The following is a 25,768-nucleotide window of genomic DNA, read 5'->3' on the forward strand; positions in this document are numbered from 1 at the left end:
GCTAGCCTCACTGGGACCTAAAGCATGGACTAACAAATGTGTCTAAAAGCAGATTAAAATGTAGATTACAGCCATAGGACAGTTGGCTTGGACCTTGGTCGTGGATTTCCACTTTACAACTGTAAGAAAATAAATTTCTTTTTGTTTAAATTACCCAATATTTTGTTATGGCAAACTGAACATATTAATAGAGTAGGTAGTGTTCAGAATAACAGTTTCAAACTGAGTTCCATGAAGCTCCTCTAAAGGACCCTTAAAAAAAGGTAGAGTTATGGTAGGTAAGCTTAATTTGCTTTTTTTTTTTTTTCTTTCAATCAGGGATTGAACCTGGGGATGCTCTACCACTGAATCACATCCTGTACCTTTTTTTTTTAACAACTAATTTTGTTTTGGAGTTGTAGATGGACAGAATGCCTTTATTTTATTTGTTTATTATTATGTGGTGCTAAGGATCAAACCCAGTGCCTCATACATGCGAAGCAAGTGCTCTGCCATTGATCTACAGCCCCAGCTCCCTTCTTTATTTTTTGAGTCAGGGTTTCATTAAGTTGCTCAGGGCCTCACTAAGTTGCTAAGGTTGGTTATGATCCTCTTGCCTTAGTCTCCTGAGGTTCTGAGATTGTCGGTGTGTATCACTATGCCTAGCTTAGCATGTTTTTCTTTTAAATCATCTCTATTTCAATCCAAAATAAGAGCTGGATTCTTAAAAAATAAAGTGTCATGGTATTGTAACCTCTAAACCTTTGAAAATGACTTGTTTCTTAAACAAGTCAGGGTAAATTCCTGAGTCAGACTACTAAGGCAATAATGTTCCTAGTCATCTTCAAGATAAATCTAAAAATTCACTTTTTAAAGTTCAAATTTCAATGTGATACACAAATTTTACTTTATTATGCTTTCATTTAAATCAGAATATACAACTAATACTAAATCACAGCAAGTTTTTTGAATAACAATTTGTTAAGTTTGAATTCTGTAACTAAATATATACCAGGAATTTCAGTATCAGGGAAAGCATTCTTAACTCTAAACTAAAGTCAGACTGGAAATGTGAGGGTTTACAATACTTGAGACCTATCAAATAGCCTAACAGCTGTTCAATGCTTTATACTGCTCCAAACCAAATAAATATTTCATAAATGGTGATGTTCAATACCAAAGGGAAAAATAGGCCTTTAGGAAACCAAATTTAAATCTTTCATGTGACTTAGGAAAGCAAGAAAATGTTTGTTAAATTCCACTGCCTTGTGGCAATTCATCTGTGCATTATGATTTCCAAGGCAGCAACTGATGTCATAACTGGTGTTACGGACTGTCCTTCGAAATTCACACGTTGATGCCAAAGCCCCATGACCACTGTATTTGGACACAGGGCCTTTCAGGAAGTTACTGAGGTTAAATGAGGTCATGTGAGTGAGACCTTTATCTGCTAGGACTGGTGTACACATAGGAGGAAGGGACATCAGAGTTCTCTTTTTACCTTTGCACACAGAGAAAAGGCCACGTGAAAAGGAGACAGAAGACACCCTCTGCAAGCTGAAGAGAGAGGCCTCAGCAGAAGCCAACCACACTTTGATTTTAGACTTCCAGTTTCAAGAACTGTGAGAAAATAACTTTCTATTATTTAAGCCACCTAGGCTATGACACTTTGTTATGGTAGCCCAAGGAGACTTATACACTGTAGCTAGCAAAATCCAAGTCCCTCTCTTGGAACTCTCAATTTGTGTTAAGCAGCATACTGAAGAAAAAACACTGGGGAAGGGGGATATACAGTTTTATACATATGAGATGTTGACTAACAAGAAGCACTTCACAAAGATTTGGTCAAAAAGTGTTAAAGAAGGCAACTGAAAATTGACAGATGTCAATAAGACTAGGAGAAAATAAGAGGAAAAGCCAGAAACAAAGACATAAATAGGATGTAAAAGGCTCCTGAGTCAAAAACTACTGAGATTACACATTTGCTCTTAGGCTTCCAGTGTTTATTTCCACAGAGTGATGAAGAAAGATGGATTCCACTTTCCAAGGATATGTGAAAATTAGTGACTTGGCATTTCAAAGATTAAAAAAATAAAAATAAAAACCAAAACAAACTGAACATTACAGACATATGGGTCCAGATCTAAAATTATGTTGAACAGTGTTGGTCAAGAACAGAGTTGAGCTGGGCGTGGCACACACCTGTAATCCCAGTGGCTTGGGAGGCTGAGGCAGGAGGTTCACGAGTTCCAAGCCAGTCTCAGCAACTTAGTGAGACCCTGTCTCTAAATAAAATACAAAAAGGGCTGGGGATGTAACTCAGTGGTTAAGCACCTCTGAGTTCAATCCACAGTACAAAAAGAAAATCATCATGATGTAATCAAAAGAGGCAACTGAGATTTTATTAGGGAGAGTCACAAATAGAAAACTAGTCACCCAGTCTGTAGTGCACAACTATAATCCCAGCAACCTGGGCAAGAGGATCAAAAGTTCAAGGTCAGGCTCAGCAACTCAGCAAAACTTGGTCTTAAAATAAAAAATAAAAAAAGCTGGGGATGTAGCTCAGTGGAATAGAGCCCCTGGGTTCAATCTCCAATGCCAAGGGGGAGGGGGAAGGAGGGAAGGAAGGAAAGGGTATTATAACCTAAAGACTGCATAAAATTCTCTGATGAAAAGAAGAGATCACTTCATATATCAAAATGGAAGAGCAGAATCAGAGAATGGCCATATCTAAGAGCATGGAATTACTGAAATCTGGAAGCTTAAATAAAAAAGGCTATAATAAGTTACAGCCAGCTTGATGAAGCAGGATTTGAAAAAATTCTGGAGTGCAGGTTGAGTATCCATCCCTTATATGAAATGTTTGGGACCAGAAGTGTTTCAGATTTTGAAGTATTTGCATAGATCACCAGCATAGCATCCTTAATCTGAACATCTGAGAAATGAAAGTGCTCCAAAATACAAATAGTTTGAGTCCAGACATGACTTTGGAGCATTTTTTGACTTTCGATAAAGGATACTCAACATGTAAGAAGTTGTAATAGATAGTAAGAAAGCTGTTATTCCGTGTTATTCAGGTGGGTAAGGGAGCTGACTGCAGGGCAGAACTGAAGCACATGAAATTGGAAGATCTCAAAGACAGGGGCAGATAGAAGGAGTAAAATAATATAGCATGCTGTCTTGAGCTCAATGTAGGATAACAAAGCCAAGAAAGAGTCTGTGTCATATAAGGTGATGTTGTTTGGCAACTCCATGAAATTACGAGTTGATATACATACACTGGGTATATAAATTAATGCATGTGACTCATTTTTAAAAAAATTTTTAATATTTACTTTTTAGTTATAGGTGGACACAATATCTTTATTTTATTTGTGTGGTGCTGAGGTTTGAACCCAATGCTTCATGCTAGGCGAGTGCTCTACCTCTGAGCCACAACCCCAGCTTGCATATGACTCATTTTAAGGAAACATACCTTCATGATACTTTTAGAAGTATAAAAATAGAACACTCTTTCTTTTCTTCAGTACTGGGGATTGAACCCAGGGCTCTCTACCCCTGAACTATAGCCCCAGCCCTTTTTATTTTTTCTTTTGAGATATGGTCTAGCTAAGTTGCCCAGTGTTGAGAGCCACAGCCGAAGGGGCCCCAGCAAACTTCCAGCTGATTGGCTCACAGCGGCCCCAGCAACATCTAGCTGATTGGCTCCTCTGCAGTGATGCTCATTGGGCTGTTTCCCTGCCCTTTCAGACCACGGAGCTGCTCATTGGGGGACTTTTTTGGCTCCGCCCACGTGACCCAGCCAATCCGCCTCAAGAGCAGGAGGATTGTGGGAGGTGGAGAGAAGCTTGTGGGGGAGAGAGAGGCTTGTGGAAAGCCGGTGGTGGCAGTTGAGGCTCTGAGGGTTTTTCCTGAGAGGCTGTTTTGTTTGGCGTGTGTGGTTCTAAAAATAAAGTTAGTTTCTTTTGACAAGTGGCTCCTGATTGTGCCCAGCCAGACTGCGGCAGCCCAGGCTGGCCTTGAACTTGCCATCATCCTGTCTATCTCCTAAGTAGCTGGAATTACAGGTGTGTGTCACCATGCCCAGTAAAAATACATCACTCTTTGGGAGACTACCACTGTTGTATTATGGGTTTAGAGTTAAGCTACCTGATGACTTAATAGGTACAGTCGATATCACAAGTGTCTAAACAATTATTCAAGTCACATTGGAAAATAATTGACTTAGTTATGGGAATATTAAAATTCCAACCTGCAAAGAGTACTTCTCCACATCGGATAGGTTTCCGTGGTCTTGTCCGTGGTCCTTGCATTAGTGGTCGTTCTTGAGGCAACAGGAGGTAGTTTTTAGCCTCATCCACCAAGTCTCTGTAGAAAAAAGATTTTGCCTTTATTCTAATGTAGAAAAATACATTGCCATTCAAGTCCCAATATGGTTTAGGAATATATACATTGGCAAAAGGGAGCAAGCATAAATCAAATCAAATCATGAATGCCAGCCAATATTAAATTGGCACAAACATAGAAGCAGTGATGCCAGTCACACTATGAATTGTGGATTCATCGGATTTCCATCATGACTTAATATCTCAGTGAAGATTTAGCCTAAAGCTCAACATGCTTAAGCCAACAATAACTTATGAAAAACTAAAAATTACAACTCAATTACCAGCTTGCATAGTTACTACTTTCTAATGAGTTTTATTAGATTCTGCAGAATAGTGGAAAAGCAGCACATTAGCCGGGGCACTAGATACTTGCTACATTAATTAAGGTAACAGAACTGGGTCAAATATTGGATTGCTAAAAAGAAATAGTCTAGAGTTACTTAATACTAATTTATTATCTGGTATCATATGAATAATTTAATCTTAACAAGCACAGTGAGATGAATAAAAATTTCTTCTAATTAAGTTGCTTTAAGAACCTGATAATTATGCTTGTGAATACAGTACTCTAAAACAAACTGTTAGTGTATGTACTTATTTCACTTGAGTCCTTCATGTAATGCAGTGCCTTCTTATTGCAAATTCTGTTCCTCTCTTCTTCTTTAACTAAAGTGTTGCCTAAAATACTCTATATTTTGATTTCTCTTATAATTTATGTTACAAAGAGTTAATTTATTCCTGTCAGACCAGTCCAGGAATTACTCAATAATGCACTTTCCAACATAAGCTTTTGTTAAAGCTCCTTCTGAGTTATCTACTCTAAAAACAAAAATTGACACAACAAAAAGGCCAGGAGCAACAGTGCACACTTATAATCGCAGAGACTTAGGAGGCTAAGGCAGGAGGATCTAGGTTCAAAGTCAGCCTTGGCAACTTAGCAAGGACCTAGGCAACTTAGCCAGACCCTGTCTCAAAATGAAAAAATAAAAAAGGCTGGGGATATGGCTCAGTGGTAAAGTCCCTCTGGGTTCAATTCCTGGCACCAAAACACCAAAACACCAAAAAAAAAAAAAAAAAAAAAAAAAAAAAAAAAAAACCCCAAAAGACAAAAGTTTTTTCAAGCTCCATACTTGAAAGACTTTGATCTCCTAATTGCCAGTTTTTAAGTCAGTATAGAAAGAGCACTACAGGGCTAATACTTAGAAAGCCAATGCAAAATTAATAGTAACAACAATGTAGTAACATGCTGCTCCCTATTTTACATGCTTCATATATATTAACTCATTTAATCTTTATAGCAGCCCTATAGAATACACACTATTATTAATCTACTTCCTGGATGAAGAAACTGTAGCACAGAGAGGTTAAAGTAACTTGCTCAAGGTCACAAAATTAGTAAATTGTGAGGTTAAGATATCAGGAAGGCTCTTTTAAAAGTAACTTCACAAGTATCATTAAATTTCTACATCAGAATTAAAATAATCTGATTATGCTTAACGAAGGAGGAGAGTTATCAGTGCTTTGTTTTGTTTCTTCAGATTTCAGTGCATATAATTCATATGGTTTCCTTTTTTGCTATTGCAAATATTTAGGGGAATTAATTAAAATTAAAATTTAAAAGACAGATATCTTAAAATCCCCTGTAGCATCTCCTGTTAAACAACAGGCCTTGGATTATAGAAGAAATGCAGTGAATTTGCATGTCCTACCTCTGTTGTAGAATTAGGGTTAATCCCAAATTTATTTAATCACCAAGAGAGGCACAGAGATGAGTGTAGTTTTAAGGAGTACTGACTTGTTCTTTCACCTTTCTATTTAGAACATTCTTCATAATTGGAAAAAAATTATTAAAAATGATTTCATTTTTAATGGTTTCAAACTTGAACCTAAATCTTAAGATATTTCAAACTGGAAAATTAATTTGTTAAATTTTGTGTCTGTTACAGAGACAGTCTAGTAAAATAGTTTTTTGTTTCGTTATGTTTTAGTCAAAAAACATTTGGAAACTAGCTCCAGTGGAAATCTTTCCAAAGTTACTTTAGGAGTTGGTCTTTAACTCTTTAACTCTGTCCACAGTTTTAGAAAGCAAGTCTGGTCCTATTTCCCAACAAGACGTATGTGATGGAATGAAAGAGTGCTCACTAACACAGAGTCAACAGCATTGTCCACTTTATCTCAAGAGAAAAAAGCAGAGATTGCCTCTTCAAAGTCAAGCTAGCATTAAAATCTTAGAAATCTACCTCTTTATTGCCACTTCTACACCAATAAGCACCACACATAAAAAACTAACGGAATGGAATACTGGAGGCTCAGTCCTCTCTTCTTCATTCTCTTCCTCTTGACCCTAGCCCAGAAGAAAAACCTGTTAAATACCGCCCCGGTTTCAGCACTAAGAAATATAACATTTTAGAAGCAATAGGAGATTAAAAGAAAACATTAATGTTTATTTTTCTCCTCTAGGGCCACTCATACCTGCATTCTTCATCACTTTTAATGAGAGGATCAGAGCCTACTGTGCCCACCAGGAACTTGGGACTAAGCAAGGGCAAACGGACATGCTGTAGCACCTATGAGATAAGAAATACTATTAATACTAAAGGCATGAAGTCTACCCATAAGATTGTCAAGGAAATACAAGACCCATGCTCCCCTACTCTGCTTCAAAGTATTTTGGTAGCTAGTTGAACATGATAAACAAGGAAGAAGGATGACAGGCACAAACACTAAAACTAAATGACTTATTCTAACTAACAAGTCAGTAATGTGAAATGACTGAAATACACTAACATCACTTTAGAATGTTATTTTAGGTTTTAACAATGTTACAAGCTCATCTGTAACTGTACTCAAATTCACTCACAATCTGAAAAAATATTCTGTTAATTACTAAAGAATATAATAGTCCCCTGTTATCTGCAATTTCACTTTCAGTGGTTTCAGTTACTGGTAGTCAACCTTGGCAGAAAATTTTAAATGGAAAGTTCCAGAAATAAACAATTCAATATAAGTTTTAAATAACTATTATCACAGTATATTGCTGTAATTGTTACTATTGTTGTTAATCTTCTACATTGCCTAATTTATAAATTTAACTTCACCACAGGTATGCAATGTATAGGAAAAAAATTAGTATACATAGGGTTTGAAGGTTTCAGGCATCTAGCTGATCTTGAAGTGTATCCCCTGCAGATAAAAGGGGACTACTGTATAGTCATAACAAGTGATCATTCCTGCCCCAATTTACCCATTTATTATTCAAGGTAAGGTAGGATTTCTAAGCTATCGGAAAAACATCCTTGCTTTTTGTTCATTTTATATAATTTAGATTTTTGAATCATGTTATAGCTCAAAAGTAGAGTCCAAAATAGAAGGGAAGCAAAGAAGTAAAAAGTTCACTATGATAAGCACTCAAATGCTTCTAAACACTTCCTTGGAAACAGGTAAACTGTCTTGGAGTCTAATACAACGGTTTCATTTTTGCAAGACAAGTGCATACTGTTTCTTCTGGTACAAAGCAGTTTAGAGAAGTGTTTCTAGTATTACCTGGGGCAACTGAGGGCGTCTTTCTTGAATACTGTACTTGACCCACGCCATCACTGCATTGAATACTTGCTCTTCACTGCGAACATTCAGCTCATCACTAGATATGATATCAATGAGTTGATTGGCTGGAAGTAACATGAACTCTTCACTCTCCATTACCTGTTCAAAGTTAGGTAAGAATGAAAGGGGGACGGAAAGAAAAGAAAGAAAACTTATGAGTACATTTGATTTAATTTTTCTTCAGGGTTATATGGCAATACTATTCCACAATGGAATGTAAGTTTAAAACAATATCTGAAGTAAGGATTAAAAATAAAGTATAGAGATCACAATCAAAATTTTACAAAAATAATCACTTGTGACTTAAGCAATTTAAGAAAAATGACATTTTCCCTTAAAGATCAAAATAAGCCAAATTAACTATATCCAATTAAAATTCCACAAATGTCCAGAGGTACATAAAGAGTCAGGAAAAGCTTTCAGAGGAAGATTAGTTGATAAAGAGCAGTATTTAGGGTAGAAATACAAAAGGGTCAGTTTTATAAAAAGAATGAGGCTGCCTACAATTCTGCAACATGAATATGAGGAGAGCAGGAGACCAACCTCTGAGGACCACACTACTCTGATACATATTTTAATGAGAATTACAAACTGCCAGGATTTATCTTTACTCAAGTCTAGGGAACTGTAAGATGGAGGCGCAGGCAGCCACAGATTCCAGGCCCTCCTGAGTGTACTCCTCAGGGTGTGACTAAGGGCAGGATGCAGCAGAAAAGGTAGCGGCCACTGCTCCATCCTTCCAGACGGGGCTACCTGGAATGTCTGCTGGTCCAGCAGGATTGGCCGGGAGCTGGTTCCCCCTGTGCTGCCTGAGGCAGACCAAGGTTTCTCTTGAGATTGGGTTATTTTCATCCTCATCAAAGTCAACCGACTATTTAGCAGGATATATAAGGCTATAACAATAATTTGAATATTTGGTCGTTTTCCTCAAACACATTAGAAAAAACGCAAATCTCAAAAAGAAACAGTTAAGGGCCATTAGGTCAGTTATACCTTTTAATAGCTCAAGTTTTCAAATGATCTCTGTGAAATACTTTCCAGGGTTCAGGAAATAAATATTAGCTAAGGCTGCTTAGTCAGGCAACAATAAGTAGAATGGTTGCATTTTATTCTTTGTAGTAGGGTTGCCAGATTTAGCAAATAAAAATATAGCACATACTTATACTAAAAATTATTTGTTGTTTGTCTGGAATTTAAATTTAATGGACAGCACTGTTTTATCTGGCTTCCCTGTGTTGGGAGTGGGTAGAGGGCTACAACATCGAGAACCGTTTGGAGTCTAGTTCCTAGTGTGTTGGCTTCATATCAAGCACAACTTTAGCCATGGCTGAATCTTCCTTTCCCCTTTTTTATTTTCTGATGTCCTCTCTTAAGTACAAGTATGGTATCATGTATCTTTGTAAAGTGTCTTAACATTCTTTTAAGATCTTGTCAAAGAGTAAGATTTTTTTCCTTTTCCCAACATATTGATTAAAAACCAAATGTTACTGAAATATCACCAGGTTTAAAGTTTATGAATAAACCACTATGATACTAATAATTATTTAACAATAACATGACATAGCAGGAAGGCATGAAAATTTGTGTAAAAATATATTTGGCACAAAATAAGAGCAGAAAGTAAAAAAAAAATAATACTGGTGATAGACAAAGTCTGCTAAAATGCCAATTCTTTTTCAGCAACAAGAAATAGATATTAGTAATATATCATCAGGGCAAATCTAGCACTGAAATCTATCCTTGAACCAAATGACAGGTTAAGAAAACATGATTAAAAATTTTTCTTAACTAAGAGTTTAGAGGAGATTGAATTTTAAGACCCACACTATTATGGTAATCATAGTTTGCTTTCCGTTTCTTCAGATGAATGCAGATACTATCTGAGAAATGAACAAAGCTAAAAACAAGCAGAGTGAATAAGCAAAGTCACCTAGACTTTTTCTAATGGAGTATATGGTGAATTTTGTGCTGCTGAGTTTAAAGACAATTTTAAAATTTGTTTCTGAATAAGAATGACACTGTATGCATTAGGCTAGGTCTAATAAAACAGAAGGAAATTAAGGATAAATCTGATAAAGTTCAGAAGTAATTTAAATATGTCATAAGTGTTAACCCCCAAACGGTGATCCTTGTTTTACACCTATGTGGACTAATACACTGCAATTTCATTATGGTATGTATCAAATTCCCTTGAAAGGCAAGCTCAGAACTAGAAGAGACTGCAGAATTTCCTTATGGTTAATAGTGTTCTGATCTAAGAAAAAGTTATGGTTAAAGCAGAACTTTAAAAAAATCAACTTATGACTGAAAAATAAGAAATATAAACTATTAATATGCACACAATAAGACAGGATGCCAAGAACACTCTACAGAATCAAGAACCGGGTATATGCTGATGATGCTACTCAGGAGATTAAAGCAGGAAGATCACAAGATCAGGCCAATCTGGGCAATTTATCAAGACTGTCTCCCAAAACAAAACAAAACAAAAAGGGCTAGGGATATAGCTCAGTGGTAAAGTGTGCTTGGGTTCAATTCCCAGTTTCTCTTTTGGTTCTGGAGATTGAACTCAGGGGCACTAGACCACTGAGCCACATCCCCAGCCCTATTTTGTATTTTATTAAGAGATAGAGTCTCACTGAATTGCTTAGAGCCTCATTAAGTTGCTGAAGTTGGCTGTGAACTCACGATCCTCTTGCCTCATATTCCGGAACCACTGGGATTACAGGTGTGCGCCAGTGTGCCGGGGTTCAATTCCCAGTTTAAAAAAAAAAATGGTAGAAGTAACTCAAAGAATAAGAAATTCAGTAAGTAACTTTCATATACATTAATGATAACCAGTTAGAAGATATAGTGGAGGAGAAAAACTAAATAGGAGAGGGGAAAAAAATCTACTTAAAAAAGAAATCTGTAAAACCTACATGAAGAAAATGATAGACATTCCTGAGTGATTCAAAATAGTTAAAGAAATGAAATCTTGTTCTTTGATATGACATCATATATAGGACTGTTCTTAACTTATAGATTAATATGATTCCATAAATATATAAACAAGTTTTTTCTTAGAGTTGGATAAGGTGATATTAAAGTTCAATCTGGGAAAATAAACATGCAAAAAGAGTTCAGGTACAAGAGTACCTGCTCAGCATGCATAGCCCAGCACTGCAGGGTGGTGGTGATGGGAGTCACATGTAAACAAGCAAGAAAGCTGGAAACCATTGGAAACTAGGCCTATCACATGTAAGGATATATTGTAAAGCCTTAATAAATAAACCATTACAGAAAACAGTGGAGTACATTGTCAAATACAAAGGTACAAAAGCAAATACATACAGAAATCTAGTACATAATAAAGATGCTACCTTGAGTTACAGTCTACCTCACACTACTAGTTGACCATTTAGAAAAAGACAAAACTTGGCTCATATTTCACACAATACACAAAGATAAATAGACTACATACATAGTAGAAAAAAAATCTGTGTGAACTTTTCTGTAACTTGATATAGGGGAAGGCTTTTGAATTCTGTCTTGAAATTCTAAATATAATAAGACCGATACATTTGACAACATTAAAAAAAGCAAAAATTGCTGGATGTGGTGACACATGCCTGTAATCCCAGTGGCTCAGGAGGCTAGGGCAGGAGGATTGTGGGTTTGAAGCCAGTCTCAGCAATTTAGTGAGGCTGTATGAAAACTAGTGAGACCCTGCCTCAAAATGAAAAATATAAAGTGCTGGGTTGTGGCTCAGTGCTTAAGCACCCCTGGGTTCAATCCCCAATAAACAAAACAAAACAAACTCAAAACCAAAAACTTTTGAATGACCAAAAATATAATAAGCAAAGTTGAAAGATAAATGTAAACTGGAAAAAATATTTATATTATTTATATCATAGATAAAAGGTTGTTATTGTTAATAGGGGGAAAACCCTAAAAGCTAATAGAATAATGGGCAAAAGATATTTAAAACATAATTTGCAAGAATTATAAAAATGATCCTTAAACACATAAAAGATGTTTGACTTTGCTTATTTTAAGAGAAATACAATTTAAAACTATATTACTCTAAAGATTAAGTCTCAAATTCTTACCATGGTCTATCAACTCTCGTGTGATTGGGCCTTCTTCCTTCTGTGAAATCGTGAGGGAACATCCTACCCCAGGTCTTGGGGTCTAGAGTAGGTTGTTTGTTTTGTTTTCAGTCCTTCAAACTTGTTTAGTGTCTCAGAATTTTGCATGAGCTGTTCCAGAATCCAAGTTAAATACTTCTACACACTTCCAAATCCCCAAGGCTTCCTTCTCTGCAGACCCCAGTGATGATAATTATTTGTGTAATAGGCCCACAATAGCCATCTAGATTAGCTAAATTATAAACTCCATGAGTAGAGACTGTGGGTGTTCGTTTACTACTGTATAGCCTATGTGGATGAAACACAATAGGCTTTATAAAGATCTGTTCAATGAATAAGTGAAAAATAGTGTTCACTGAAAAATTCTTTGATACCATATAAATTTTTCTGATTATTGCTTGGTATTTTGGTTACTCACAAATAACCTCTGGTCTATAATTTATTCTGCTAATTCATATAATTAGGAAGAAAAGGCCTTAAGCAAATGACTGACTGCAGTTATTCTATCAGGTGATAGATCCTCTTATGAATTAATGGACTGTATTTTGGTTTATAAATTAGCTCTTTATGAATTGGCTAGTGATAAATGACTTTTACTGGCAAAACACAACATTGGCCTTTAAAGTAAAAACCAGGTTTAGCCAGATGCAGTGGTGCATGCTTGTAACCCCAACAACTGGGGAGGCTGAGGCAGGAGGATTTCAAGTTTGAAGCCAGCTCAGCAACTTAATGAGACCCTGTAACAAAATAAAAAGTAAAACAGGGGCTGGGGATGTGGCTTAGTGGTTAAGCTCTGTTGGGTTCAATTCTTGATACCAAAAAAACCAAAAAACAAAACAACAAAAAAACCCAGGTTTAGAATTTAAAACAACTTGATATTATGAATGAGAACCAGTAGTAAATATCCAAGCAGATGTCATTTATTGGAGATTGTGAACCCATATTGTCCTTCCAACAAATAGGTTAAGAATGCATTCAAACAACCATGTACAGCTCACCTCTTGAAAGTTATGCTGAGTGAACTTGTCTGCTATCCTCAGCAACTCACGGCAAGAATGTGTGTCAGCAAAAGCCCGAATGCCCAGGCAGTTAGAAGGATCTAATTGTCTCTTTAAGAATTCACAGCAGGCTTCCTGTATTTCTGCCAGCTGGAGGAGGCAGGCAGCTGGCAAAAGGGTCTGAACGTTGCCTTCCTCCACAGTTATCTGGGAGGTATACGCAAAGTCAATCAGAAGCTCCATGGCCCTCTCATCTATGTCTCGGATCACAACCTCTGTCTGACGGCTCTCCGCCAACTCTCCCGTAAACATAGCTCGGAAGTAGGGACTACAGGCTGACAAAATGACTCGATGAGCATATATCTTTTTAGCGCCCACAACTAGCACCACATCGCATAGCTCCCGGTGCTTTCTCAGTAGGTTAATCACTTCCAAGGTTTGTCGAGGGTGCTTGTCTGAGATATAGGGCATACGGGCAGGTTGGGGAACCCCTTCTGGCAGTTTGTTGGGGTCTCCAAGGGTGCAGCGGCTTGTTACGTCCATTCCAGTCTCTCCTGGGCGAATGTTGGTACACCTATGGGAATGGGGAACAGGAGAGAAGGTGACAATTATTAGAAGCTCTCTTTTGCCCTAACTAAAGTGCTCCTAAGTCAAGAGGTAAGGAAACTTGCAATTACTGAGAGAAAGAAACGCACCCCTAAAGAACTCCTTTTCTAAGAACTCTAAAGCTCAAATTTCTTCAAAGTCTCTTAAATTGGTATTAATTCCAAGTCAGAGCACTTTTACTACATAATCCCATAAAATAAAGGGTAATTCATCCCAGAAGTATCAGAAAATAACCAGAAAAATTTAGATGATATTAAAACAGTAAAGAAGATGGCCAGTAAAGTACTGATTTATTTAGCAGGACTCTTAAGAGCCTGTAGAGTGGGGTCTCAGTGGTGAAATATTTGCCTAGCATGTATGAGGCACTGGGCTCGATGCACACAGCACATAAAAATAAATAAATAAAATAAAGGTATTATGCCTATCTATAACTAAAAAAATTAAAAAAAGAAGAGTCTTTAGAGCAAGATTGTTTGAGATTCATTTGGGTCTGGAAACATTAAATATGACAATGAGCCTCATTTAAAAGTACTACATATGTGCTGAGCAAGTGGTACCTGCTTATAATCCCTGAGACTCCGGAGGCTAAGGAAGGAGAATCCCAAGTTTGAAGCCAACCTGGGTAACTGAGTAAGAACCTGTCAGAAAAAAAAAAAAGTGAAATAAAATAAGAAGGGCTGGGGATGGGCTTAGTGGAATAGCATCCCATTTGAGTTGGGGTTTAATCCCCACTACAAAAACCAAAACAAAATAAAACAGAACAAAAAAACTACATTATGTCAAATTCTCCCTCCAGATCAGTCTGAATTAGTGAAGCTTTACTCTGATTACAGGAGAAAAGAATAAACCCACATACACTTTTTAATTTGTAAGTAAGTAGTTTCCAAAGGTTTGAGTTTTGTTGGCAGTTTAGAGGTTTAGATTTTCCTAATAAGAGTGTTATGAATAGGAACAAGGTTTAGTTATAAAAATTCAGTGCCTTATAAGAAGCATTAAACATGAAACAGGATGAGAAAATACTGGCATACATTCCATTTAGTTAAGTATGTTCAACTGTGTGCATATACACGTTCACATATGTTTTCATAACTGGTTCCCTTTGTAAATTGCAGGTTATATAAAATGAGTTTGAAAGTCACTATGTAGAATTCTGGCCAAAAAAATTTAAAGTTCTAAGCCACAAGGGCCAAAAGATACAAAAAAGGAAAAGAAATAGAACATTTCTTTTTTTGGATTATTCAAAAAGACTTTTTAAAAAACATTTATTTTTTTAGTTACAGGTGGACACAAGGTCCTCCTTTTACTTTATGTGGTGCTGAGGATTGAACCCAGTGCCTCCTGCTTGCTAAGCGAATGCTCTACCTCTGAGCCACAACCCCAGCCCTCAAAGATTTTTTTGCTGTTATTGTTTTTGTTTTTTAAGTAAACAGTTTGGGGTAGGGTGACACTCACGCTTGGGGAATTGACACTGATACTTGTCTCCATCACTGTGGAAGACTATAAACTGTATATTCAAGTGTGTGTGGCCTACCTGTGTTAAAAGATATACTTTTCAGAGGCTGAAATAATCATTTTATTTTAAAAAGGGATATGAGGAAAAAACTGACATAAGTATTTTATTTTGTTTTGGTTTTTGTAGTGGGGATTAAAACCAGGGATGCTATACCACGAAGCCCATTCCCAGCCCTTCTTATTTTATTTCATTTTTGTTTATTTGTTTTGTTTTGTTTTGAGACAGGTTCTCACTCCTTGGAGGAGTGTCTGTAAATTACCCAAATTCAATGAACACTGAATTATAGGACCAGGGCACAATATATATGTATCAACATCTATAAATTGTACAAGCTTTAAGTATGCAAACTGTGCTTCCTCACTTGGCATAATCTGTTACCCAGCTCCTCTTACTTAAGAGCTTGACTCCTTATTCCAGAAAGGTTCTTCTCTCAAACATCTGCAGAACTCTCTCCCTCATTTCTTTCAGATATTTGCTCAATTGTCAACTTACATACCACCCTATATGAAATCCCAACTCTTACTCCAGTTACTTCCTTTACCCTTCTTCATGAATATATCACCTCCTGACATAATACACTGGCTCTCTCCCCTAACCAGAATGTAAACTTGGTGAGGGCAAATGCTTTTGTCCGCTTGCTCACTCCTTTATTTTAATATCTGAGTCCAGGGCCTGCTAAATAATTGCTAATGAATTCAACTTTTCTTGTCAAAATAAGTTATACCCATCAATTTACTTGTCTAGTTCTCATGAAAAAGTACTCTGTTTGAAGCCAGGCAAGCATCGGACAAACTACTATGCTCTATGTCATACTAGGTATAATCTTGGGGAAATCACCTTCCGTACCTCCCAGGAATGACAATGCTGAGTTTGTCTGAATGTTAGGTCCTCTTACTCCAAATTCTGTGCTTTATTATCCCAAACTCTCTTAGGCAATGGGACTGAGTATTTACAATGGAAATGACCTTAGAAATCTGGTCTATGTTGCTATTATTCTCCGATGGGAGAAAAAGCAAACACATAGCCACTTGATTGTACCACACTACTCTTTTAGGAGAATGAGAGGGCACAAGAACAGGGATCACCAGTTTGCTGAAAATTTAAGGGGCACCTCATTTTAAATATTACAAGAAGTTGTACTTAATTCTATACAGAAAGTTATTTTTTCCTGTATTTGTGCTACTCATCTTTTAAATGCACTTTTTTTTTGGGGGGGGGAGGACTGGGGATTTAGCCTAGGGATTCACTACCACTGAGCCACATCCTTAGTCCATTGTTTAAAAAATTTTGAGACTAGGTCTTGCTAAGTTGCTGAGGCTGGCCTTGAACTTGGGATCCTCCTGCCTCAGCCTCCTGAGTTGCTGGGATTACAGGTATGCACCACCATGCCTGGCTATAAATGCACACTTAAAAAAAAAATCTAAGCTCACACCTTTCATCATTTTCATTATGTCCAGAAGGTTTTATTGGTAGAAAGTAATTCTTTTCTATATGTTTTCCAGGTGCCTTTGAAGGGAAATTATAATAAGAGACCTAGAAATAGATTGTGTTCACACCTTGCCACATCTACATTCACAACTTCTTTGTTTGGAGTCTGATGGAATAAATGCTCTAAAGATCTGAGGGGTGAGGTGTTGATTTGAAGCTTTAACTGCTCCCCTCCCCAGGATGGAGCAGAATCCTAGGAAAGATTTCATTGAAGGCTTGAAGGGAGCAAGCTTTATTGTCCAAGTAAAAATTCAACTAGAGAAACCAGGGGGTCTCAGATTACTTGCTTTTTCAATCTGTGGATTTCTATTCAAAAACTGAATTAATGACATTATAAAAATAAAGGAAAAGAAACTAAACTCAAGTAACATTTTTAGTAAATGTCAAGTTTGTGAAAGAATCAGTATTTTTAAAATCAAAGGGAAGAAAATCTACTAATGATAACTTCAGCAGATATTGTACTCTTTTAGAAGTTATAAAAAACATAACTTCAAGATAAACTCTAGTAATGACATTTTACCAACAATTATTTCAAGCTTTAAAATAATTCTGATTTTATTCCTCTACCCCACCATAGGCGTCAAGGAAAACTTAACTATTTACCCAGTTTTAAGGATGAATTCTCAGTTCTCTTAAATCATTAACTGATGGCATTCCCTTATATAAGATGGCAGTTAACACAAAGGAAAAGACTTACATTCCATGATTCTGGGCATTAACAAGAAGGTAGCACTGGTAGTGGTGGTAGAAAGGATTGGTTGAGAGGAAACTAATGCAATAGCAACTACATGAGAGAGAAGGAAGGAATTTGGGTCTAAATGGTATCATCAAGCTATGGCATGAACCATCCCTGAAGCCCACCCTACCTCTGGTCTTGCAGTAAATAAATTATTCCAGGGATGAAGCCGGGCTGCATCAAGACTTTGTGTGACTTTCAGCCCCAAACATTATGACATCCAAAATACAGCAGCTAAAATGTGAAACAGCCAAACTAGTCACATATTCTAAATTTACTAACCAACCAAGTACAGAAACTTATTATTGCTTTGACTGGTTAATTACTGCTGTTTCCAGAGGGGCCCCCCACCATCTATAATTGCTGTGTTTTTCTATAGATACTATTGAGAGTTTAGAAATATGGTTTGAATTTGCGCCTTTTCTTACAGATGAAAAGAAAACATGAGAAGATCTATCACTGAGCTATTTCACCAGCCAAAGACATACCAGGATTTAAAAGACTTCTATTCTAGAGATATCAGGATTGTAATAAAGAGAACTAAACTGCTCATAACAGTAATTTGGAGGGATAAAGTTGTAGGTGGAGGGCTGGGGTTGTAGCTCAGCAGTAGAGCACTTGCCTAGCACGTGTGAGGCACTGGATTCGATCCTCAGCACCACATAAAAGTAAATAAAAAAAATAAAGGTATTGTGTCCATCTATAACTAAAAAAATATTTTAAAAAGTTGTGGGTGGCGAAAGAGAGAACAAGAAGAGAAAAACTGATTAAAAATGGTGGCAGACAGTGATCTAAGGAGAAAGACAGCTAGTAAATTGCTGACAAACTCTATGACCTCCCCAAGGTATTCAAGAGCCTCGAGGTCATGGTGATAGGGAAACCAAACTTTCAATGGCAGTGATCAATGAAGGAGGAGAGACAGTGAGTATGGAGTGTTTTTGGAGAAAACTGGTGTGAAAAGGGGAGACATATAGTAAGATGTCCATTTGCTACTGGGGCAGGGGAGGACTTGAAAATGAATAAATACTGATGCAAAGAAATTTAAAAATATAAGGAGGAGAGAATAAATGCTGGAGCAAGATCCTTGAAGAGTGGGAGTGCACATAACCAAAATGCAGATGAAATGAATCTTAGAATAAAGGAAGAAGAGCTCACCTTGGGAGATCAAAGGAAGGATATAATAGGGAAAATAATGCAGAAAAAAGACGTGTTTATTCTGGGGAGGCATCAGGAAATTGGGGAAGTTCATTACCTCATGGCCTCTATTTCTTTTCTGTGAGGTCCAAAAATGGGAGCAACACGTCATTTGCTCCTAGTGAGAGTGGTGATGGGATCATGAGGATGGGTAAGGATGTGAAATACCTGCTGTGGAACAAGTAAGAAATAACCAGGACTCACAGCAGCACTGCGGGATGACACTGTTGGCCCAAATGATTTTGAAGAGCATGGATACAGCAGCATGAATTCCCTGTGGTTGGTTTTATTCAGCAATACCCAACAGCCAAGATAAGAGAATATAAACTCATGGATTAATCTAGAGTTGGGAAATGCCTCAGACAAACTAAGGAGTTGGGTGATGATGAGAAACTGGATGCAGTGGTTGTAGCTCAGCAGTTGTAGCTCACTGAGGGTTGTAGCTCAGTCAGAGCACACGTTTAACACACGCAAAGTCCTGGATTCTACCCAGGTACCACAAGGAAAAGTGCAGGCATGCAGTTTCTGACTGGTCAGAGAAGACATGGAGTATACATTCAAGAAGGGTTAGTCAGAGGACAAATTAGTCATGTTTAAAATTTCAGGGAGATTTTTGAGTGCTGAAGTGAACTGTTGAAATGACAGAAGTCAAAGTCAGGAGTTCAGGAAGACAAGGAAACGCAGGCAGGGTAAATAGATGGTTATCCCATGATGTGTCCTAAAATGACAGTGAGGAGAATAATTAAATCATGTGCAAGTACAAAGCATGAACCAAAGAACAAATCAAATATCTTAAAAAAAATTTTTTTAGTTGTTGTTGGACATAATACCTTTATTTAATTTATTTATTTTTATGTGGTGCTGGGGCTCAAACCCAGAGCCTCGCATGCACGTGCTAGGCGAGAGCTCTACCACTGAGCCACAACCCTAGCCCCACAAATCAAATATCTTAATTACTACTTCACCTCTACCAAAGAAATGCTACAATTTTTTTATATCTTGCTAAGCAAATAACATTTCTACCCTCCCTGAGAGAGTCAACTTCAAATTTCAGAGTTATTAGGTTGCATCATACTCTCAGATCTACTAATCCATGATTTAATTAAGGAACTGAATCATTTTCTGTAAGTGGCTAAGATAATTTTAAAATTAAACACAATAGTTTAGAAAACATATCTTGGTTCTAAGGCATTTGTAATCAAATTTCATCTCTTAGTCCAAAGACATGTGGAATGTGTCCTTCGACTGGAACTGTGCTCCCTGTCTACTGGAATCCCTCTTCTATGTCTATGCTTCCAGTTCTGCTTATATGAAGGGTGTCCACCAGGCACTGTATGCCTTTTCTGATTTCATACTAAAAAGCCAGGCTGCCTAACCTTTATCTGAAAAGAGGTTGTGAATGTTTTAGCCTCAAGATACCTCATCACTGCTTACTAGATAAAATGAGTATAAGCTTTGGGCCAGGGATCAAGGCAAGGAGGAGGAGGAAGGGCAAGAAGCCGTGCCAGCAAGCTAGTCTCCCTGTGTGTCAGGAAAACCTCCCTAGAATACCTCTCAGCAACTTCTGCTAACACTCTGTGGGCAACATAGTATAACATAGCCACCCCCAAATGCAAAAAAGCTTAAGAAGTAGAGCACAGTATTTAATTTTCTCATGAGTCTCTTGAAGGTGGGAAGGGGAGCGGTGCTGAGCAGGCAGACCTACTGCTTATGCATGCCAGGGGACATCAGATCAAGCAGATCTATTTTCCACTATTTTTAAGTATACCTTTTAGAAAATCTTTAAAGATAAGAGATCTAAATAGATTTTTTTTCTTTTGTAATTAAATTCATGAAATAGCTTATATGATCTTCACTATGGGCAAAAAGTTATCAGTAAAATCTCTAGATACAAGTAAATAATACCCAAAGCACCTAATGCCTCTATCCATTTTAGAATTTTTACTGGGTTTTCCTCCTAGGTTCCACCTTAAACACCCCTGGCACTGCCTAGGGTTCTGTCCTTGGCATTCTCCTTTCCTGTTCTACCCTCATTCATGTCAATAGCCGGAAGAACCTTCTGCATACTGATGACTTAGAATTTTGGGGCGGGGGGAGCTATGGGGGATTGAACTCAGGGGTACTCCATCACTGAGCCACATTCCAGGCCTATTTTGTATTTTTTTTTTTTAAGAGACAGGGTCTCACTGAGTTGCTTACCACCTTGCTTTTGCTAAGGCTGACTTGTGATCCTCTTTGCCTCAGCCTCCCTAGCCACTGAGGAAATTCCTATCTCAAATCTCTCTTCAGTTCCAGACCCATAATCCAGTTATAAGATGAATACAGACACAATAATCCTCAAGTGAACAAAACAGACTGTATTCATAGCTTATTGAAACCTATCCTCTTCCTTTTTTTTTTTTTTTTTTTTGGTGTTTCTGAGGATTGAACTCAGGGTGAAAAATGGAAAACTATATTATAAAATGTTTTAGTTTCTCTAAATTATTAAAAATAACATCTTAGGACATTATTAGTGTTATTATAATATTGTTGGTAAGATTGCAAATTGGATACAATCTTTGAGGAGGAAAATCAGTCCTTATTATATTTTGAGACAAGGTCTATTGGCTCTTAAATATGTAAAGAATAAAGGTCAAACTCTTTCCCATGGCTGTAGTTTTGTTCTCCATGTTTTTCTGGTTTCCACTTCGTTCCCCATATACCTTACACTCCGTAAACTCACATTCTATCCATGTCTGATTCTGGGTGCCATTATTTTTGTTTCTTTACAAATTCTTCCTTCTGTTTATGGTGTCATTAATTTACTTGCTTCTTCAGAAGTAAGTTATTATCCTTTCTAGAAGATCCAGCTTAAATATCACCATCTCTGTGATGCTCTCCACATCACCACAGAGCAGAAGTTCCCTCCTCAGGATTTACATCTCTATGATACCGACACATACAGGTATTTTATAAACACTTGATGACTAAATGAGCCAATTTCTAATAGAATTAGACTCAGTTTCCAACTTATATTTTTATGGAAAAATGGAAAACTATATTATAAAATGTTTTAGTTTCTCTAAATTATTAAAAATAACATCTTAGGACATTATTAGTGTTATTATAATATTGTTGGTAAGACTGCAAATTGGTACAATCTCTGAGGAGGAAAATTAGTCAATATCTACCAACATTTTAAAATGTGCATACTCATCAAGAGTGGTGGTACACATCTGTAATCCCAGAGTTTCAGGAGGCTGTGGCAGGAGGATTTCAAAGTCAAGGCCAGCCTCAGCAACTTAAAATGCCCATATACTTTGCCTGGTTAATTCTACATCTAAGAATTTATTCTACTCATACACATTTTAGTAAAAACCATCTACAAAGATGTTCACTGGAGGGCTGGGGATACAACTCAGTTGGTAGAATGCTTGCCTAGCATGCATAAGGCCCTGGGTTCAATCCCCGGTACCATAAAAACAACAACAACAAAGGATATTTACTGCAGAACTGGTTGTAACAGCAAAATATCTGAATAACTTATTTATTGAAAACTGTACATAATATGCCTACATCAATTTTTTTATAAAGGGCAGATATTCTTCATATGTTTTATATGTATTACAATGCCTCTGAAAGAATGTATAAGGTTGCCTTTGGAGAAGAAAACTAGGAGCTGGGATCAACACTGGGAGATTCACTTTTCACTGAATATGCTAGTATATTTTTAAAATTTTGCCCATGTACACATAATACTTAAGTGAATAACTTTACTAAAAATGCCAGTTAATTTCATAATCTTTATAATTAAGAATTAGAATATCTAGCATTTATCATTTATTTGTGTTGGGAACCTTCAAATTCTTCTCTTCTAGTTCTTTATAAAATATCATAAAGTGTTGTAAACTATGGTTACCCTACTGTGCTGTAAAACACTAGAAGTTATTCCTCCTATCTGCTGTATTTTGGTACCCATTATCTAACCTCCCTGAATTCCTCTCCCCTTCCCCCAATTCCTAGCCACTATTTCCTCCTCCTCCTCCTCCTCCCCCTCCCCCTCCCCCTCCTCTTCTTTTGCGGGGAAGGGCAGGGGTACTGAGGATTGAACTCAGAGGCACTCGACCACTGAGCCACATCCCCAGCTCTATTTTGTATTTTATTTAGAGACTGGGTCGCACTGAGTTGCTTAATGCCTCGATTTTGATGAGTCTGGCTTTTAACTCACCATCCTCCTGCTTCAGCCTCCTGAGCTGCTGGGATTACAGGCATGGGCCACCTTGCCCAGCTTCTATTCCCTACTTCTATGAAATCAACTTTTTTTGGCTTCTACGTTTGAATGAGAATATGCAACATTTGTCCTTCTGTACCTGGCTTATCTCATTTAACAAAATGTCCTATAGTTCCATTGAGATTGCTGTGACAAGATTCTATTCTTTTTTTATAGCTACATAATATTCCTGTGTGTGTACATGTGTTTATTACATTTTCTGTATCTATTCATCCATCAGTGGATACCTCAATTGATTTCATGTCTTAGCTATTATAAATAGTGCTATAATAAACATGGGAATGCATATATCTGTTCTTTAGTATTTTTTTTGTTGTAGTTGGACGCAATACTTTTATTTTATTTATTTTCATGTGGTGCTGAGGATTGAACCCAGAGCCCCATACGTGCTAGGCGAGTGCTCTACCACTGAGCCACAACCCCAGCCCAGGAATGCATATATATATCTTTGATGTAGTAATTTCCTTTGTATACATACCTCATAAGGTGATAGTTGGATATATGGTAGCTTTAGGTTTTTGAGGAATTTCCATACTGTTTAATAATGGCTATACTAATTCACATCAGAAGATGGAAATGCTAATTACCTTGATTAAACTATTACACCTGTATACATGTATTGAATTATCACACTGTACTCCATAAATATGAACTCAAAATAATTCTGAGTGGGGAAAAAAAAGCACACAAAAAGAATACCTTTAATACTAATTTGAAACTCTGTATGTGTGTGTGTGTGTATGTGTGTGTGCGCGCGTGCATATGTGTGTATGGCACTGGAGCTTTCTGCCTCTGAGCCACATCCTCAGCTCTTTCTAAATTTTATTTTGAGACAGGACTCACTAAGTTGCTGAGGCTGGCCTCAAACTTGTCACCCATCTTCCTCAGCCTCTTGGTAGCTGGTATACCTGAGTCACTGTGCATAGCTCAGTCTCTTCTTTTTCATAGCCCTCTACCAGATTGTCTGCAGAAGCTGTTCATTCAATTATTCAGTGATCATTAGGTGTTAGGGGTGCAAACATATAAAGACCTATGAAACTCAGCTCCCAATCTAACAGGGAGAATGAACTTGTATTCAAATAATCTCAATAAAGTTACTTCTCATCCAAAGCTTCTTTAATAGCAGCTGAGTATAAACCCAATGTTATTTTACAGAGACTTCTGGGATGCAGCTGCAACTGACAGCCAAACAAAGAAAGGTAGGGAAGTGTGACAGAAGTTAATAGGCAGCAGGTAAAAGTAAGACTAGAGAGCAACAGGCAGGCCAGCCTCTGGCCAAGTGAGAGTGATGAAGAAAGAGCTGTTATTTAACAATGGCACTGGAATCATCCAACAGGAGTTTGAATACCTGACAGTATTATGTAATAGAGCAAGAAAAAAAAAGAACAGATAAAAAAACAGATATGAGTAATTAAGTGAATATTTTATAGAGAAATTATTAATTAACCAAAAACATTCCCACACACACTGCCTTTCCTTAAAAAGGTCTAATTTTAGCAATTACATAAGATATTTATGGCAGATGAGGAAGAGAAGCAATCAATGGTTTTTGCAATGTTAGAAAATGAAGTGAAACATTTAATGTTTCTTCATGTACTTTACAAATATTTCTATTATAGAGAAAGACATATAAGAAAACAGAATGTGTCACTTCCACAACATCTTTTCATTTACTAATATCAAAACAAGAGCAAACATTCACGAATTACCAACATCCTGGTCAGATATACTAGAAAAGTAAACTAGGCTACAGAGGTGCAAAGCTTAAGGTCCATTGAAAATAAGAGAACTAGAAAAGGAAATATATTCTGATTCTAGTTCCTAGTTCTTACTCATACCCTCATCATGAAATGGTTCTCTTAAAAAGGGCTCCAAGAGTTATCTTTGCTGTTAAATAACAAATGATTAAATAGAGTTCAGTAACCATAAAACATGTTTGAACAAAGAATATGATTTATTTTAGAACAAGAATCATTTGTTCTAAGCAAAATTTAATAAGATTTGAGAACCTTTAAAAAAAAAAAAAGCCTTGAGTTTAAACATGCTGAATTTCGTTTAGTGTAACTTATGGTTTTCTTCCTAAATGCCTACCTGCGCATTGGCTTTCCTTCCATGCACCATGAAAAGTATCCTTCACTACACTCTAAAGCCGAACCTAAAACAAACAAACAAACAAAAACCAGTAACTTAATAAAAGTTATTTCTGATTTTTCCAGCAAAAAAACCTTTTATAATAATTTCACTTATTTTGTCAGCAATCAAGAACTTCATATAGTAATATCCCTCAGACTTCTAATCACCACGGAGTCCAGGGCGGGTAGGAGGACTATCCTTCCTCTGCAGGCTCAGACGGTCACCTGCGAGGTGCAGGAAAGTGCGATAACTGGTCCTGATTGCTAGATAAGTCTTGTCCCTCCTCAAAAACTCCCCAGAGACTCTTAATTCCGCCTTCGCCAACAAGTGCATTTCCAGGGTAATCGCCACTACCCACAACAGTGCCCACCGGACGGACCGGGTGGGGATGCGCGGGTTGACACCGGACCTGAAGGGCGTGAACTTGCTCCTAAGTGACAAGGCACAGGGGGCGGCAACTGCCTTTACCCAACCTCTCGTCTCGAAGCCCCGGGCAGCTGGCACAGGGCAGGGAGAGGACGGCTGCGGACTCACGAGCCCTTCCCTTGGCCCCAGAAACGCTGCTGGCCACCCACTCGGCGGGATCTCGCCGGACCGAGGGTTCCACGGGACGCCCAGAACTCGCTTCCTTCCCCGCCTTCACGCACCGCCGGAGGCAGCCGTGCGGGGCGCGGACCCCCAGCGTCCCCGGCAGGGCGGCCGGCACCTCCCCCGGGTCCAGGACAGGCTG

At 37.5% G+C, this 25,768-nt stretch overlaps 1 protein-coding gene across 4 annotated transcripts in view; it reads right to left on the reverse strand.

The window, feature by feature from the left end:
• Klhl20 (kelch like family member 20) overlaps positions 1-25,768 on the reverse strand; it is a 37,104-nt gene that overhangs the window by 10,872 nt on the left and 464 nt on the right. The window contains exons 2-8 of one of the 4 annotated variants that reach the window (XM_048810018.1): positions 24,997-25,060; positions 17,572-17,675; positions 14,262-14,342; positions 13,099-13,672; positions 7,911-8,069; positions 6,840-6,934; positions 4,232-4,347 (exon numbers count right to left, since the gene is read on the reverse strand). In XM_048810018.1, the coding sequence (XP_048665975.1) occupies positions 4,232-4,347; positions 6,840-6,934; positions 7,911-8,069; positions 13,099-13,672; positions 14,262-14,342; positions 17,572-17,621 (1,075 nt within the window). In that variant the 5' untranslated portion in view covers positions 17,622-17,675; positions 24,997-25,060. The remainder of the gene's footprint in view (positions 1-4,231; positions 4,348-6,839; positions 6,935-7,910; positions 8,070-13,098; positions 13,673-14,261; positions 14,343-17,571; positions 17,676-24,996; positions 25,061-25,768) is intronic. The other 3 variants (XM_048810019.1, XM_015491799.2, XM_015491802.2) reach the window with 3 other exon arrangements.

This window comes from Marmota marmota, unplaced genomic scaffold, assembly GCF_001458135.2.
Source record: "Marmota marmota marmota unplaced genomic scaffold, marMar, whole genome shotgun sequence".
Taxonomy (NCBI): Eukaryota; Metazoa; Chordata; class Mammalia; order Rodentia; family Sciuridae; genus Marmota; species Marmota marmota.